This window comes from Gobio gobio (assembly GCF_949357685.1).
Source record: "Gobio gobio genome assembly, contig: scaffold_222, whole genome shotgun sequence".
Lineage (NCBI taxonomy): Eukaryota > Metazoa > Chordata > Actinopteri > Cypriniformes > Gobionidae > Gobio > Gobio gobio.
Window position 1 is genome coordinate 27,501 of NW_027645707.1, and position 16,620 is coordinate 44,120.

The 16,620-nt window shown below is 36.5% G+C and overlaps 1 protein-coding gene across 1 annotated transcript; it reads right to left on the reverse strand.

Annotated features, from left to right (window-relative positions):
* Positions 1 to 9,194: 9,194 nt before the first annotated feature.
* On the reverse strand, positions 9,195 to 16,395 carry LOC307122399 (uncharacterized protein; the record flags this gene model as incomplete). The annotated part of the gene is made up of 11 exons (XM_079846386.1): positions 9,195 to 11,001; positions 11,113 to 11,289; positions 11,693 to 11,893; positions 12,293 to 12,410; positions 12,497 to 12,588; positions 12,842 to 12,959; positions 13,060 to 13,407; positions 14,959 to 15,305; positions 15,387 to 15,482; positions 16,066 to 16,204; positions 16,321 to 16,395. 11 exons carry the CDS (start codon positions 16,393 to 16,395, stop codon positions 10,784 to 10,786), a joined length of 1,929 nt encoding a protein of 642 aa, XP_079702512.1. The 3' UTR covers positions 9,195 to 10,783.
* Positions 16,396 to 16,620: the final 225 nt, after the last annotated feature.

Genomic DNA, 16,620 nt, shown 5'->3' on the forward strand with positions numbered 1-16,620 from the left:
TGTTCTTGTATTTTTAGCTGGAAAAATTGCAGGCCCTGGGTTTAAGGGCTGTTTTGCTTTGGTCAAAGCCTGGAAAGAAGCCAAATGATTGGGTGTCTGAGGTTTTGGCACCCCGTTGTCAGCTGACAGAGAGATCAAATACATGCCTAGGAAGAATTAAGGAGCTATATAATCTTGTTATTCAAGGTAAGTATATTCTGTTTTTTGTTTTGTTTTTTGTTTTTTGATGCCTCTTTATTTGATGCCTTGGTAAGACTGTGATCACCTTCTATTGAATAATAGAGCATTACCGACTAAAACTAAACTAATTGGGAGAGGTTAAAAGCTAAGCAGCCATCTATTTAGCTGCTCTTCTTTAAGTATCAATAAAATACCATTAATAATATAATCTGCTTGTTTTTAATTTTAACCTTAAATAGAATAGAATGCACACTCCAGATGATCCATTATAGATACAGGACCACACACACTTGCCCTTTATACTAAACCAAGCTTGAACTCTGATGTGGATTAAAGAGATACATTGTTTTTTACAAATGCATGCAGATATGCTGCCTTTTTTCAATCACGCATTTTAAATAAGTAAAGGTAACACCCTAAAACAGCGCTTGGCTCCAAACTTAGTGATCCATGCACATTATAGATAATGCAGATCAGGTAATTACACTTTTTTTTTCACTGGTCCTAGCAAAGTAATTTCATGATAGCCTATATTTTATTATTTGTTTGTTTATAACAAACTATGACATTGAATTAGAAGACAAGGTTATTAGCCATGCTATAATTTTTAATTATATAATTCCAGTAGAAAAAGTGGCACAATTGGTCAACCACCAGACTCTCAAACATGCCATCACAGATCTTGGGAACATTCACCTTTGAAAGGGTTACTTCAGTGATTTAGCATTAAGCTTTGTATTTAAACTGGGTCATTTATGTAGTAGAAATGTGAAATTATTTTTGAATTTGGTGCCTTCTAGACTGTGAAAAGACAGAAAATGTATTTTTGTCTCATGTGTATGAAAAACAACAACTCCCAGAATGCACTTGCTTCGCTGCCCAACGAGGCCACTCCCAAAGCCACGGCTACTGGTTAGTTACATCTCTTGCCCACCGCGGCTACACCCCAACGTCAGTTTCATTTTCATAGTAATACAATCATTTTGTTCAGTTAGAGAATAAACACTACAATTAAAAACTGAATGTGTCTTTTCAATAACGTGTGAGTGAGCCGAACAAAAGACACGACAAAAACGTGACAGGAGTCAGATTTAATTCATCACGAGAGAAGAGCTGAGCAGAGCTGAGGTAAGTGGCAGTCATTTACAGCGAGTGTCCAGACTGGCGCGTTTTCAGATCGCATATGGAAGCCAGATCGTTATGAATGCCAGAGGCCGAGAAACATGCGTAACTAGCTCCTTCTACTGGTTGTAGTCTCTAGCCTCTGGCCAAAAAATCTTAATCGATTCTTAGTCATTAAAATAAAATGCATAATTCTCTCGTCTCAGGGGGATATGAGGAGGGGGAAGTACCATAATTCGAATATACTACTGGGTTTCTACTGATACAAAGCCTAATGCTAAATCACTGAAGTAACCCTTTATATCAATACTGCTCGGTAGAAGTAGTTTGGTAGAACAGTCAGCACTTGTTAGGTCGATACACATCTCTTTTTGCTACTACGGCTGCAACTAACTATTATTTTTATTTCTTGATTAATCGATTAGATGTTTGTTCTTTAAAATGTAGTAAAATTGTGAAAAAGGTCGATTTAATGTTTTCTAAATAATTCTGTACTTCTACAATGTAGGCTGGACCCCACAAGATGCTGAAGCACAAGCCCCTGAACCCTCATCAGCCCCAGGTGAACCCCCAACTGGACCACCAATGGTCACGGCAGATCCACAGACAGCAGTGGCCCTGATTCATCCCCCGGCAGCTCCAACGGGACCCCTAGCAGCCCTTATTGGACCACCAAAGTCCCCAATTGGACAGCCAGTATCCCTTGAACCCTCAACTGAACCACCAATGGTCACGACAGATCCACAGACAGCAGTGGCCCTGATTCATCCCCCAGCAGCTCCAACGGCACCCCCAGCAGCCCTTATTGGACCACCAAAGTCCCCAATTGGACAGCCAGTATCCCTTTTAGCAACCCCACAGCAGCAATCCCAGAACCTGGGTAAAGGACCTCACTCTGCACAAGGACCTTTAGCAGCCTCCCCAGTTTCTCTTGAAAAAGGTAAGCAGAAAAAGAGCTATATGAAACTGTAAACAAATTCAGAGTCTAGGTATCTGGAATAGGGATTGCAGAAATGGGTGTGTGTGTATATATATAAATAAATATATATATATATATAAATAAATATAAACTATTATTGGATTACAACCTCTTGTCAAATTCCATGAACTCCTCCATTTAGCTGATGTCATTACTTAAATCATGCCTGTGTTTGCCCCTATTTAGGATTTTTTTCTGGGTGTTTTGGTAACTTCACATTAGGGGTGCACAATATATTGACTCAATGCGCAACATGATATTGCAATAACAATATTATCATTTGAAAATGTTGCAGAAAGTATGCAATATACAACGAAACAATGGAGATCGAAGGGAAAAAACGGGTGCCAATCAACTTTTGTGATTTTTATTTTTATTTTGCATACATATGTATAAGAATATTTAAATTAATATAATTTTAACAATATTTATGATCAATATTCCAATATCACATTTTGTCGATATCCTGCGACCCTACTTTCCATAGACACCTTGAAGGAAAATGATTTTGGCAGATCAACTGTCTATTCAATGTTATAAAGTTGTGGAATGATTAAATTGCTATTTTCAGTTGTGATTACTTCACTTTGATGACATTATTCCAAACTGACTGCACAAGTCCTTCAGCGGCTTTAGCCTGCTAACGGTAGAACATGGTTATCTTTAAAGGAATAATTCACCCATAATGCATAATTTATGTATCAAGTGCTCACCGTGTGCTGCCTTAGGTTAGGGTTAGGCTAACCCTAACCCTAACCCTAATTTACTCTAATAAAAAACTAAGTTTGACAAAAAATGCCCAGTCTTCATTATAAACTGTGCTTAATAGCATTGTTCTTATGGTTGACATGGATGCTATACAATATTTTTTAATTTAAATTTTTTACATATTTTATGTTTCCTTGTATTTAGATGAAGGTGTGGAAGGAGGTTTTCCAGCTCCCACTACAGTGCGGCCACATAAAAAGAAAGGTGTGTTGATGTAATGTGTGTAAATCCATACATTGGAATTTACATTAATTGTTGTGAGTCTTCATGAAAGCTGTATTTGCATTTGTATGTGTCTAATATGGTCTGGAAAAGTCTGGAATTTTAAAATGGAAAATTTGTAGGAACCTGGTTGTAGTATTCAAAATTAGTCTTGTGCTGTGTCCCAATTTGCAACACTTGTACTATGCCCTAAAAGTATGTATTCTTTTTGTGAAGAAAAAGTACATCATTTTGAGTGTGTAGCAGAAGCTTTGGGACATACAACTTCGTCATCAGTAAAGGACAGCTCTGTTGCTTAGTTACATGCCTCCTGTAAAGGTCTCGCCTTGGAATCTGCCACATTTTTGCTCAGTCTTGACCCATGTCCCCCCCCCCATGTCCCTTATTTTATAAGTGTCCAGTTAGTGTTAACAGGCTGTGCTACTAACATTTTTGAAGCAAACTGTTCAAGTTCATTTGGCTTTCACAGGCAAAAGCATGTTATTATCTGCTTTGAGAAAGCGATCAACACCTCCCAGGCAGCACAATAGAGATTGATTTGGATTCATGGATTTAATCTGTCATTGATTGCCAATATATTTATCCCAACCACCCAACCCTATAGTTTGTTTGGATTACAGTAACTGTCCAGTGTTCATACAACTTCTGTAGCAGAATAACTACAATAACCACTTATCATTCTATAATTGCTTGTTGAGTGTAGTGTTAAGCTTTGTGAATGTTATATTTGTTTCCTTTTAGAATGCCCACACACAGTGAAAGGGAGCCAGGATTTTTACCCTGTGAAGAGGGTTGCCAAATGCAAAGTTATTAAGGTTAAATATAATACCGCTCAAACACTACACAGGTTACATAATGTTTCGGTTATTGGTGTAATGTATGAAAGAGTATTGGTGATTGGCATAACTGCTAAACATAGCAAATATTTGAAACTGAAAGTCTCACTATTTTTAGGGCCAAAAATGGAAGCAGGTGGAGTGGGAGCCATGCAAACTCTGGTATGTATGACTTCTCATGGGTAACACATAGCCAATTCGTTTTAACAAGTACTATTGACATATGTTAGTTACATTTGTAAGGTAAAGATTGTCTATATAGCTATATACTTGCTCATAAATATGTTAATATAACCAACACAAAGTGTCTAAGGTGTTTGGCCACTAAGTGCCCCCTAAAGAGCTTCATGCTCTTTGACATTGATTCTTTAAGTCTCTGAACTCTACCAGGGAGATAAACTTTCATTTGTTGTTTTGATGACATAACTGTTATGGTGCCTCTTGGTGGCCCACGACCTTACTAAGACACTTAATGTTGTTTTTTCCCTTAATTTGTCAGTTGTCAGTATCTTATTTGCCACTAACACCTACTACATTTACATGCACATCGAAAATACAGTTATGGCCAATAATTGTGCTCAAACTACATGGCCTGCATTATGTGAAAGTCATCGGTCTGATGATTTAGCCTTTTATCTACCCATTAAACTCCCTGTAGGAAATAAAGTTGAGCTAGTAAATAGTTGTCATTTTAAAACCCCTGAGCTTTCAAAGGCAACCAGCCAGATAAGCTCCAGGTCTGCCTTAATACAGTATTTCTCAATTGCTAAAACACATTTCTTGAAACCTTCACCCATATTCTAAAAACTTTAAACACAAAACCCAGTCTTTAAACTACATTCACAAAACCCCTGACTCTTCTGGAAATCAAACACTTGCCTCAAAACCATTTGATCTGTGCTCAAAATCAAACAATACTTTCAAAACATAAACACAGCCAGTCAATATATACACACTCATCAGCATTCATTAGACACTACATCAAAAAATTGAGAACACAGCGTCCAAGGCATGTAGTTACAGAGAAAAAATGTTTATTGCATATAGAAAGTAATTTTGCCATAAATAAAAGTAAATAATTCACAACTCAGTACAGCAAATATATTGCATACTGTAAGTACTGCAAGTAATACAGTATTGAATTTCTGTATTTTCAGCATAAAAATAAAGTAAGGCCAAAGAACAAAGACAACTCTAAATGAAAAGCGTATTACACAAAATATTGTGCAATTGCAAAATCAAAGTCAATGAGAGCCTCTTGCTGTTGGGAGAACAAAGGAGTCCTTCCACCCTCATTTGGTAGTCTTGCAATTCTACAAAAGGGAAAATGCTCTTACAACTGTATACATACAGAAACAATAGTAATGGACATCACATTCATATGTAAAATGCATTGTAAATCTTTTTTTCTTTTTTCCCCCACTCCCCTTTCTATTGACAAACTGATGTACTATATCAAATGTATACAGTAAACTTTCAGTCGCACAAATTAGAAAAACAATACATTTACCTGTTCTCTTCTCTGAATGTCCTGAACTGGCTTATATTCTAGACAACTGATTTGATCACATCATTAGAAACAAGTGTGAACAATTTTGAGTTGTGTGTAAACGATGACAACTGTGTTGAAGTTGTGTTCAACTTTTGCCACATGTATGTACCATTTTGCAACATGTGTTTTAGTGAGTAAGAATGTGTTTAGAGTTTTGCAAAAAGAGTGGATGAGATTTTGCAAACAGTGTCTTAACTATCTGAACTTTAAGGTTTTGCCTACAAAGTGACTTATTTGACAAATGGGTTTAGGCCACTGAGCATTGGGTTCAGAGAATGGGGTTTAGTGTTTTACCGATTGTGAAATACTGTAACTGGATCAGTATATTAAGTTTCAGCTTGTGATTTTCATTTATCACATATGTTGTCTCAAAATAAAATGTGGACTTCACATTCCGTATTTTGCATTGCTAGGACAAAATGCTTTCGATCAATTAATGCTTTAAATTATAATTGTCTCAAAAAATGACTGAAACTGAGCAGTTAGCTTAAAATAACAATTAAGGCTTTCCTTCTCCTGCATTGTAGTTGACTAACATTAGCCTACTGCGATGTATTGAAACCCAACTAAAACAGCAACAGGAGTTTTAATGTGTCTTAATGTGTCTACGGTTCATCTGCATAACCAAAAACTCTAATTGCATCTTTCCTTTTTGTGTTACAGTGGAAAGAAGTGGCCATTGGAGTGGGTGGCGGATATGGACACTTGTTAGTGCCTTCTAGGTGCCCAAGAAGGATATTAGTACTTTTGTGTATTGCACCCTAATTATTGTCACTTTTGAGTGAGTTCAGTGATTTGTAATTTTACTGTATTGTACTTTCTTTAATAAAACATTGAGGAATAAATTTGTTTATACTTTATTTTCAGACACACTATTTATTGAACAGTGTATTTCATTATATGAGCATTTGCAATTTGCATGAGCAAATGTTCATATGAGCAAGACAACAGGAAATGTATCTGGGTATTGTTGAGAGAATAGTCTCATAAGAAAATATATTCGTTGCTGTTGATCCTTAAAGGATTAGTTCACCCCAAATTGAAAATTTCCTGATAATTTACTCACCCAATGCCATCCAAGATTTTCATTTTTTTCTCTCTTCAGAATAATGTAATCTTCACCATACTGTCTTATCTATGAATAATGTTAATAATGAACAAAACATAATGTTCTGTTAGTGCTGGGCTATTAAAGCATATCAATCATCCACACTAATTAATTGATCACATATTTTGCCTACACATGCCTTGTGTAGTGCCTTGGCATACAGCAACTTGATTTCTAAATAGCAACCTGTTAGACAACTTTATACAAAGCTTTTTTACATAACGATTGACAAACGTGACAATATAATAAAGTAAATGTTTTAACTATATGTAAAACTACAATACATAAGTTGCTGAGTAATCACAACATCATTTAAAATAATGTGAACTGTTGTAAGTCCTACCAATGGCATTGTGAATGTTTGAGAAATAAAAAGGGTTATAAAAGCTGTCAGTGACCTCATAAAGTATTGTAAATGCATGTGTGTGTGTGTGTGTGTCTTGTGAAATTATGACATGCAGTTTGTGACTTTACTTCTAATTTACTTCCTGGATGGAGCCCTTTTACTAAGATTACTGCAAACAGATGACTTTAAATTAAGAAGGTAATGTAGGGGGAATACATTTATATTCTTAGCAATCACAATACAGGTAGACCTACTATTGTAATAAAATTATCTTTACTACAATTACTTGAGCACAGGACTTTTGAAAGATGATATTTGAGACGAGGTGTAAAGTAATTAGTAAATATAATTACTATATGAAGAGTTCAGATGCAAAAGCCTCTAAAAGCCACTTCAGTCAAAAATTAGATAAAGACACTGAGTGAATGCTCTCCGCATATAACATACATTCAGAAAATACTTTAGCATCTAGGTAAATTAGATGATTGTGTATATAGCCACTTAACCATATGACCACAGCATAAAACACATCATTATAAACTATAACTATAAAATAATGGTATGGGAGGATGGAGTTTTTCAGTACTTGAAGCTGAGGGTCACGTGCTTGAAGGGTCAGCCTCAATGTCAATGGTTGAAGCTGAGGGTCAGCTCCTATAAGCAGCCAGTAGGCTGGCATATTTAACTGTTGCTGCTTTGAGGGCTACTCATATCTATAATGATACAACATTTCTTTTTGTAATGTAACTTGTCACTTACCCCTTTAATTCAAAGTCATGAACAACATTCGAGATGACTCTGGAACTGTTTTCTTGAGATACAAGACAAACAGATTTGTGGAAAACAAACATTCAAAGAGGCCCACAGTGACATCTATGATTCAAATAAGTCAAAATAAATAGTTTATTAAGGAATTTGGCTATTATGTCCAACAAATACATTTTAATCAATGTTTACACATTAGACCACTTCACGTGTCTTTGAAATGTATGCATGACACAGGGGTTGAGTGGGCAGAGTGAAAATTTAAATTTTGTCATAGGACTAAACCAAATACATCATTGGAAAGGTCTTGAGCAGCAGAGTAACAACATGGCAAGTCTGCAGGCTGTACATGGCTCCTACTTTGAGATATTGACCTCTGAACCTTGACATTAATGCATATTGCAAGTCTTATAATTCAGCAATCGAAGGGGCTACAATGATGAGAACAAATGTTATACCAAGCTCTTGAGCTCTCCCATCATGATAGCTACCGTTTGGTGTGATCACCAACAGGGGGCATCACAAATATGGTAAAAATTGCAATTCACCTAGTTATCATTTATAATTTCAAATTCTGACCAAACTACCGCTTTTCAAATTCGTCCATACTCCTGAGTGCACTCTCAGTTTTAAATTCCAGCCATCCAGTTATGAGAAACAGTAATTTACAAAAAAAACTACAATTCCCTCTTGCAGCGGATTACAACGTGATAGACTGCCAGTTAAATATGTAGTTCTTCCGGTTAGGGTTACGGTTGTAAGCAAGTAGGGTTTCAAAAATAACTATAGTATAACGTTACTTCCTAACAGACATGCTACAGCAAAAGCATAATACGCGTTGTATGAATACAGACCAAAAAACATCGTGTTTTGGTGATTATTATTAGCCAAAAACACTTTTTAGGAGGTTCTGAGTCGTTGCTAAGGTAACCGTGTTGGCGCAGGCGCGTAAGGTGCGGTTTTTTCTAACGTGTTAGGGAAAGAAACATGAATAACTGCTATATAATTATAATGCCAACATATAATTTAGAAATATGTAATTCTTTATTAAAATTTGTGTTTCCATATTGAAATTAATGCCCTAGATGTTAGGGGCAGGCAATTCGTTTTCATTGATATTTTGGTGAGGTGGGGTAACTTAACGTTACACCCTGAACTGGTTGCCAGTCCATCGCACAGCTAACACAAAGAGGCAAACAACCACTGGCACTCCATTTGCACCTAGGGCAATCTGATTTAAGAGTCTCAAATTAACCTATTTTATTAGTTTTCTTTAGGTTAAATATTTCCCACTTATAGGTTTTAATACAGAAAATAAAATGATACATTTTTTTTATTTACATAGCACTTTTCAATGTAAATAAGTGTTATACATTAAAACAAAGGCCACAAGGACATTCATACATACATAAAATACAATAGTAGACATAACCTAAGGCAAATAGCCAATGATTGTCAGTTGATATTTTCTTGTATCCAGTTACGCAGCAGGATAATGAAAAAAGTGTTATATTTATGACTATAATTGACTAATTAATTAATACAACACATGTATACCTGCTTGACAATTAACATGTGAAAATGTTATTTTGTGTGATTACGTTTAGTTATATGCTCTTTATAACCAATAAACTTAATAACCAACCTGCTGCTTTTAAAATGAGTTGTGGAGAAACGCAAAAAATAAAAACAAACAGTTAACAGTAGTTTACACTGCTTAATTAATACAACACATGTATACCTGCTTGACAATTAACATGTGAAAATGTTATTTTTTGTGATTACGTTTAGTTATATGCTCTTTATAACCAATAAACTTAATAACCAACCTGCTGCTTGTAAAATGAGTTGTGGAGAAACGCAAAAAAAAAAAAAAACAGTTAACAGTAGTTTACACTGCTTAATTAATACAACACATGTATACCTGCTTGACAATTAACATGTGAAAATGTTATTTTGTGTGATTACGTTTAGTTATATGCTCTTTATAACCAATAAACTTAATAACCAACCTGCTGCTTTTAAAATGAGTTGTGGAGAAACGCAAAAAAAAAAAAAAACAGTTAACAGTAGTTTACACTGCTTAATTAATACAACACATGTATACCTGCTTGACAATTAACATGTGAAAATGTTATTTTGTGTGATTACGTTTAGTTATATGCTCTTTATAACCAATAAACTTAATAACCAACCTGCTGCTTTTAAAATGAGTTGTGGAGAAACGCAAAAAAAAAAAAAAACAGTTAACAGTAGTTTACACTGCTTAATTAATACAACACATGTATACCTGCTTGACAATTAACATGTGAAAATGTTATTTTGTGTGATTACGTTTAGTTATATGCTCTTTATAACCAATAAACTTAATAACCGACCTGCTGCTTGTAAAATGAGTTGTGGAGAAACGCAAAAAAAATAAAAAATAAACAAACAAACAAACAAACAAACAGTTAAAGGGATAGTTCACCCAAAAATGAAAATGTGATGTTAAGGCATCCAAGATGTAGGTGTAATTTTGTAGGCCGGAATTTTGACCTCACCTACGGGAAGTGATGGCAGTCTGGAGAGCTGAAGTGTTCGTCTGATATGAGGTGAAATTAATTGCATAAATACCGTTGGGTTTCTCTCAGAAACCGATAATTTCGTGTCTTAAGACATCAATGTGTCGTCACGAGCCGCAGGGTTTAATTTGAAGTTGTCTGTCCATGTTTTTTTTTTACTCTAATAGAATTTGTCTCCATTGACAAGCATTGTATGAGTGACACACAGCAACGGTTGGAGTTAAAAATCTTCATTTGTGTTCTACTGAAGAAACGAAGACACCTACATCTTGGATGCCTTAGGGGTAAGCAGAAAAACATCAAATTTTCGTTTTTGGGTGAACTATCCCTTTAACAGTAGTTTACACTGCTTCAAAATCACTGTCATCTGAACCCTCATAGTCAATTTCTTCATGGTCCTCCATTATCTCCTCAGTCCCATCCTCCAGCAGAGAAGCAGCATTAGGTCCTAAAGCCTGGCTGTATCTTGAGCAGACAACTTGGAACTTCTCCTCCACATCGGCAAGCCTTTTCTGAAGAAGACACAGTAGCCCGCAATGACCCTCTTCACTTAAACTGCCTAGAAGGAAAAATTAAAGCGAGGCATGACAAAACTTCCATTCAGTTAGTGTTGTTGAGCTATTCATTAACTGACTTTACACCAAGAAGGTAATAAAAGTTAGCTTATTACCACTGTTTCTGTCAGAAGACATTTCTGATATCATTGTCCGGATGCTCCCAGCCAGCCTTCTGAGATAGGTGCAGTGCTGTCTCATCTCCCTCATCACAATTATCTTTTCCTCTTGAAGCCGCACTTTTGACATGAACGCATCAAAAACCTTCTTCTTGGTGAGGATGTTGCTGGATTCTGAAGTCACACAAATAACATCCCTTCAATACAAATTTGACATGTACATTCTAAACACCAGGAAAAACACAAGTAGTGTGTGCACATCCCATAACCTGGTGACGGGTGCAACAATTTTGATTCAAAGAGTCGGCTTATGAAGGTATAAGAGGTTAGGAAGACACCCACACACCCTCACCCTAGATCACAAGTGATATAAGCCTGATGAAGACCTAGTGGTCGAAATTATGTCACCTAATAAAGAATCAGCCTGATAAAGGCAGTAAATCCTCATTGTAGTAGTCAGCAAGAGAAATTGTGAAATTGTAATATTTTCTCTCAAAAGCACCACTGCTGCAAAAAAATGATAGAATAACAACAGCCACACACACAAATATAGCCTTAGTGAGAAATTGTTACATACCACTGCTGTGCCCTTCCCACGGCCATATTAGACTGTCTGCACCACTGTCTCCACCTCCCACAGAGAGTGCGCTCACCACCTTCTCCTCAACGATGCGCTCCTCATCTGGCACCTGCTCATTGTAGAGCTTGACTGTTTGTAAGAGTTTTCTCTTCTCTTCCCACAATTTTTTTCGACGCAAGTGTCGAATTTTGTTGCTGTCTATAGAAATGACAAAACACAGAAAACATGATGCACAAGAATGTGTATGCCGATATCAGAAAGTTAAATTAAATACTAATACATATAACTGACTTAAGAATCAATTAAATCAAAATGTAAAAAAAAAAATTCATATGACATCCTCACCAAAAATTACAAAAATATTAGACGAATTATCAACATACCTGTCTGATTATAAAGGCTGGCTTTTTTTTGATGAACACCAAGAAACATTTGTTCAATTGATTTCTGAAGGCTATGTTGGTCATCACATCTGGTACCTACAGAATCTTAAAGCAACAACAATAATACAAGTAAATGATTCTGATGTCTTTTATGCTGTACATTTAAAGAGTTTAAAGTTCAAGTTTAAATTTATGTATATATAAAATACTGTACCGTTAATAGCCCATTGTCTGACATCATGTACCCACTGATGAACAATGTTCTCAGAGCACCCCAGTTCACTGCTCAAATCCTCCAGTCTCTGAGACTCAGCCTCAGCCTTTTTGAAAGTCTGGTGTGAAAAAAACAAAACAAGAAGATTAAAAGTGGAAAAATCATGAAAAGCTTTGTATACATGAATCAGACATAACATATTACCTTGATGTATCTGCTGGATAATGCAAGATGAAGGCCTTCCTGCTTCCGTCGATTCCACCCAATAGCATGGACAGTTAGCATGTCATTCCTGGCTTTAAACAAAAAAAATATGTGATGGAGAAAAGTCTCATTAATTCTCATGGTTTTTCAGTTCATCCACGCATTGACAATTGAGTTTTAATTTAAGAGAGATGTAATGCAGTTTTATTAATGCACTGTCATATTAGAATATTTACAGTTTTCTTGTATGCAATCTCAGACAAAGTATTACAGAACAAATAAAAAGAATGAAAAGAAAGAATAAAAGACAGGTTTCCTAAAATAATATAAATAAGCAACAATTACCAGATTTTGTCATGTACTTGGTTGTGAGAGCACAACGAGACAGGTAGCTGTTTACCATTTCAACCTCCTCCCCTGCAGTTGTGCCTGCACCTTCCTGATTTTTGCCACTCCAGATTATCTAACATATCAGTGTGGCACTTATATTATAATCATATACAGTGTATTATATAAGAAATAAAAATACAATTTCAAATGGTATGATAAAGAGTATGCAGTACCTCACACTTAGTTGAATGAGCCTTGGCATGCATGACAGAAAGGAATGGTCTCATCTGCAGTAAAGGTCTGAGTTCCAACATGGAGACCGCCAACTTCTCAAGGTAGGGCCAATACTTGCAAGCAATATCTGTGCAATAGAACTGTCCGTTTGTGGCTGCTTGGAGCTCCTTCTGCAGGTACAGTGGATAGGCAAATATTTCGCCCCTGTACATGTTAAGAGCCTTGAGTAGCACTCCGTGTCTGCAAACAACCACCTCAAGGCCCTCTTCATCAAGCTTGCTTGCTTTTCTGGCAGTTTCACGTGCAGCAGACCACTGACTGGCTCCACAGATCCCTCTGCCAGCAGTCTGCATGACAAAATAATAAATTCTGGTTAAAACTGAAATTTGCATTTTCCCCCCCTTAAAACAGTAACTTCATCCATCAGGATGAGTCAGGTTACATCACACCAATTGGTATCTGTAATCACTGGAGACAATAAAGGTTTACTTTCAAACTACTACTAATGGTTTTGTCAGTGCTCAGGGAGCTTCAGAAAATGCCTCTTCCGCTTTCTCTACTCCAGCTACACAAACTAGTTGAAATGCACAAACTGCATACACAGTCACTATACATTGCAGAGATCTGCTATTACATAATGAATTATCGAGATACTGAACTAGCCACTTTGAGTACCACCACACATTCCATATCCAATTTCAAACCTCAACACAAGATTCCTGGAAGAGTGCACCATAGTGCTCAAAGTGCTTGTAACAAACTAAGATACTAATCTGTATGATACATTAACTATTTAATAAAGCAAAAATCATACATTTAAAATGCTGGACTTAAATCAAATCTGCAAACACTATATATATATTTTACTAACACTTTTCATTTTACTCCTGATCTCATCAACAAAATGGTGTACATCAGTGTCCTTGGCAATGAAGGTGCCATCAAAATATGGTTCCTCTGACCTTAATAGAATAAGAAAAAAAGATAATGTTCAGTGTCAGACATTATTTGTTCTGTTCATTTTTAAGTAAAACTACAAGTGTAAAACAACTAACCCTTTTGACTGACGAAAACGGTACTGTTTTCTGTTGCCATCTGCACATAGAGCAAGCATGTTAGGTGTACATGCCGGGCAGGTAAAGTGCTCTATGCTGGCCATTTTTTCACACTGGTACTGGCAGAATGTGTATTCCAGATAGCTTCTTTGGAATACGTCTCCATGTATTTTCCCACTCTGTACATTAAATTAGTAAAGAGTAAAATGAAATAGGTACACTAATATTTTCCCATGTCTACTTAAGGCAACTTTGATCCACACTGATCTTACCCTTCCAAAGTGACAAGTCCTCCTCTCCAACATACGCAGAAAACCTTGTCTCGATAAACTGGGTGCAACAGTTTTCATTTCTTCAAATGAGCTGAAGACATCCATTGAAAAGAGAGTGTCAGCATTCACAGATGCTGGCCAATAACCACTTTTTATTAGGTCACTCATGTCAGGTGTCCAATGTGCCAGACATAATCTGCACACCAAGTTTGGTAAGTGCAACTCATACCGACCTAAAATCAAAAAGTACAAACACTTGGTTATTTTGTACACAAAGGGACAATAATTGGTTAATAGATTGTAGTTCATACCATTTATGCAAACCAAAATGATTGCTCTGCCAGCTGATTCTGTGATGTTTGCAGTGTCACAAGTGCATAAATGGAAAGGTCTCACTGTAGGCAATAAACATACTGAAAAGAGAAGTTCAATAATTAGCGAGGAAGCATTAAAATATGTCAAATTAAAATGGTAAACAAATAAAATAAATAAATATTACTTTAACCACTTTAACAAAAAGGTTCAAAACACTACCTTGATTGACCAGTGTATATCTGCCATCTTTTTTTACACAGCACAGTGTTGGCTCAATGGGCTTGTAAATTCCCTCAATACAGGACTCTCTGTTATGGAGGGCGAGCTTTTTGTGTATTTGTACGTCACAATCCATACACAGCCACTCTTGTGGCATGCAGTCTCTGCAGCGAATGATGGCAGGAGATGTGCAGTGGATGCAGTTCTTTTCTGGAACCACATTGCAGGACAGCAAACAGTTGATGTGGTAGGACCTTGCTTTCCGCCACTCATCTTGGGCTACAGATTGCCGCAAGGACCATGATGTGGACGTTGAAGGATGCTTGTTTGTGCCTTCGACGTCTGCTGAGAACAGAATGTCCTGCAGTTTCTGCATCTCACTGTCTGAAAGACAGAAATTAGGAAATAATAATTCCTTTCACGCTTATTGTTAACTTGGTTAATTACAATAAGGTGTCATCTTACCAAACAAGTGTTGAGAGCAGTTTGATTGGGTAACTGTGGGAACCTCCTCAACTGACTCAAAAGGAGTAGCATCCCCACTGCCAACCACAGAAACAACTGAAAAGATAAATAGAAAGGATAGAAAGGAAAAGAGATAACAATTTTAATGTCTTACAAGCATATAATACAGTGTTCGTATAGTGACTTTAGCCTATAATAGGCATGGCTAATTACGATGTCTGACAATTCCATTATGGTTATGATACATGGGGCAACTTTTTGAGGAATGTTGTGATCAAATGGCAAGCAGGTGAGAATTGTTAGCAGCATTTAATTTAATCCATATCTTTGGATTTGCATAGCATTACAGTAGTTGATTTGAAGTTAACATTTCGGGGTGTTTTTCCAGTCCTATTTTGATAGCAAATATACACTTAAAAATAGATGAAGTCAATAACACAAGTAACAGATTCTGCATGTGGTGTTTCTGATGGCACAGTTTAACATACAGTATTTAAAGGGCAAAATTATTAAAAACCATAATTAAAATTATAAAGTTTACCATAAACAAAAAGCCTGTGCACTGGAAACCCCACATGGTCTATGTTTCAAAAGTGACACAAAACCAAATATATTTACATATATTAATTACATAAAAATTGGGTGGTGGGAAATCACAAATAATCTGGACATGGACTACCTGTATCTGAAGCACGTTTTCGTGTCTCTCCACTTCTGCATCTTTTGAGCAGTGGACGTCCTTCAGCATCTCTCTCCACCCATCGGTTACTAAATGTACTGCCTTTAGCAGGTGTTGCTTTGCCCATGGCTTCCTTTGCCTTGCATGACAGAAAGTGAGCCTTGTATGATAACACTGAAATACAGCCAACTCTTGAGCAGTTCATACAAATTTAGCTAATTCACCAATATTGCAAGATCACTGTCTCATACTCACTTTGATTTCAGCAATAAGCATGTCTGCCAAAAAAATAGCATCCTCTACTCTCCCTGTGTCTTGCTGAGCAGCCATGTCAACAATACTCAAACAAAAGTCAGAGAGAGAGAGTGTGTGTGTGAGTGAGTGAGAGTGTGTAAGTGAATGACTGAGTGATAGTGAGTGAGTGAATGAGTGAGTGATAGTGAGAGAGAGTGTGTGTGAGTGAGTGAGTGAGTGAGTGAGTGAATGAGTGAGTGATAGTGAGAGAGAGTGTGTATGAGTGAGTGAATGAGTGAGTGATAGTGAGAGAGAGTGTGA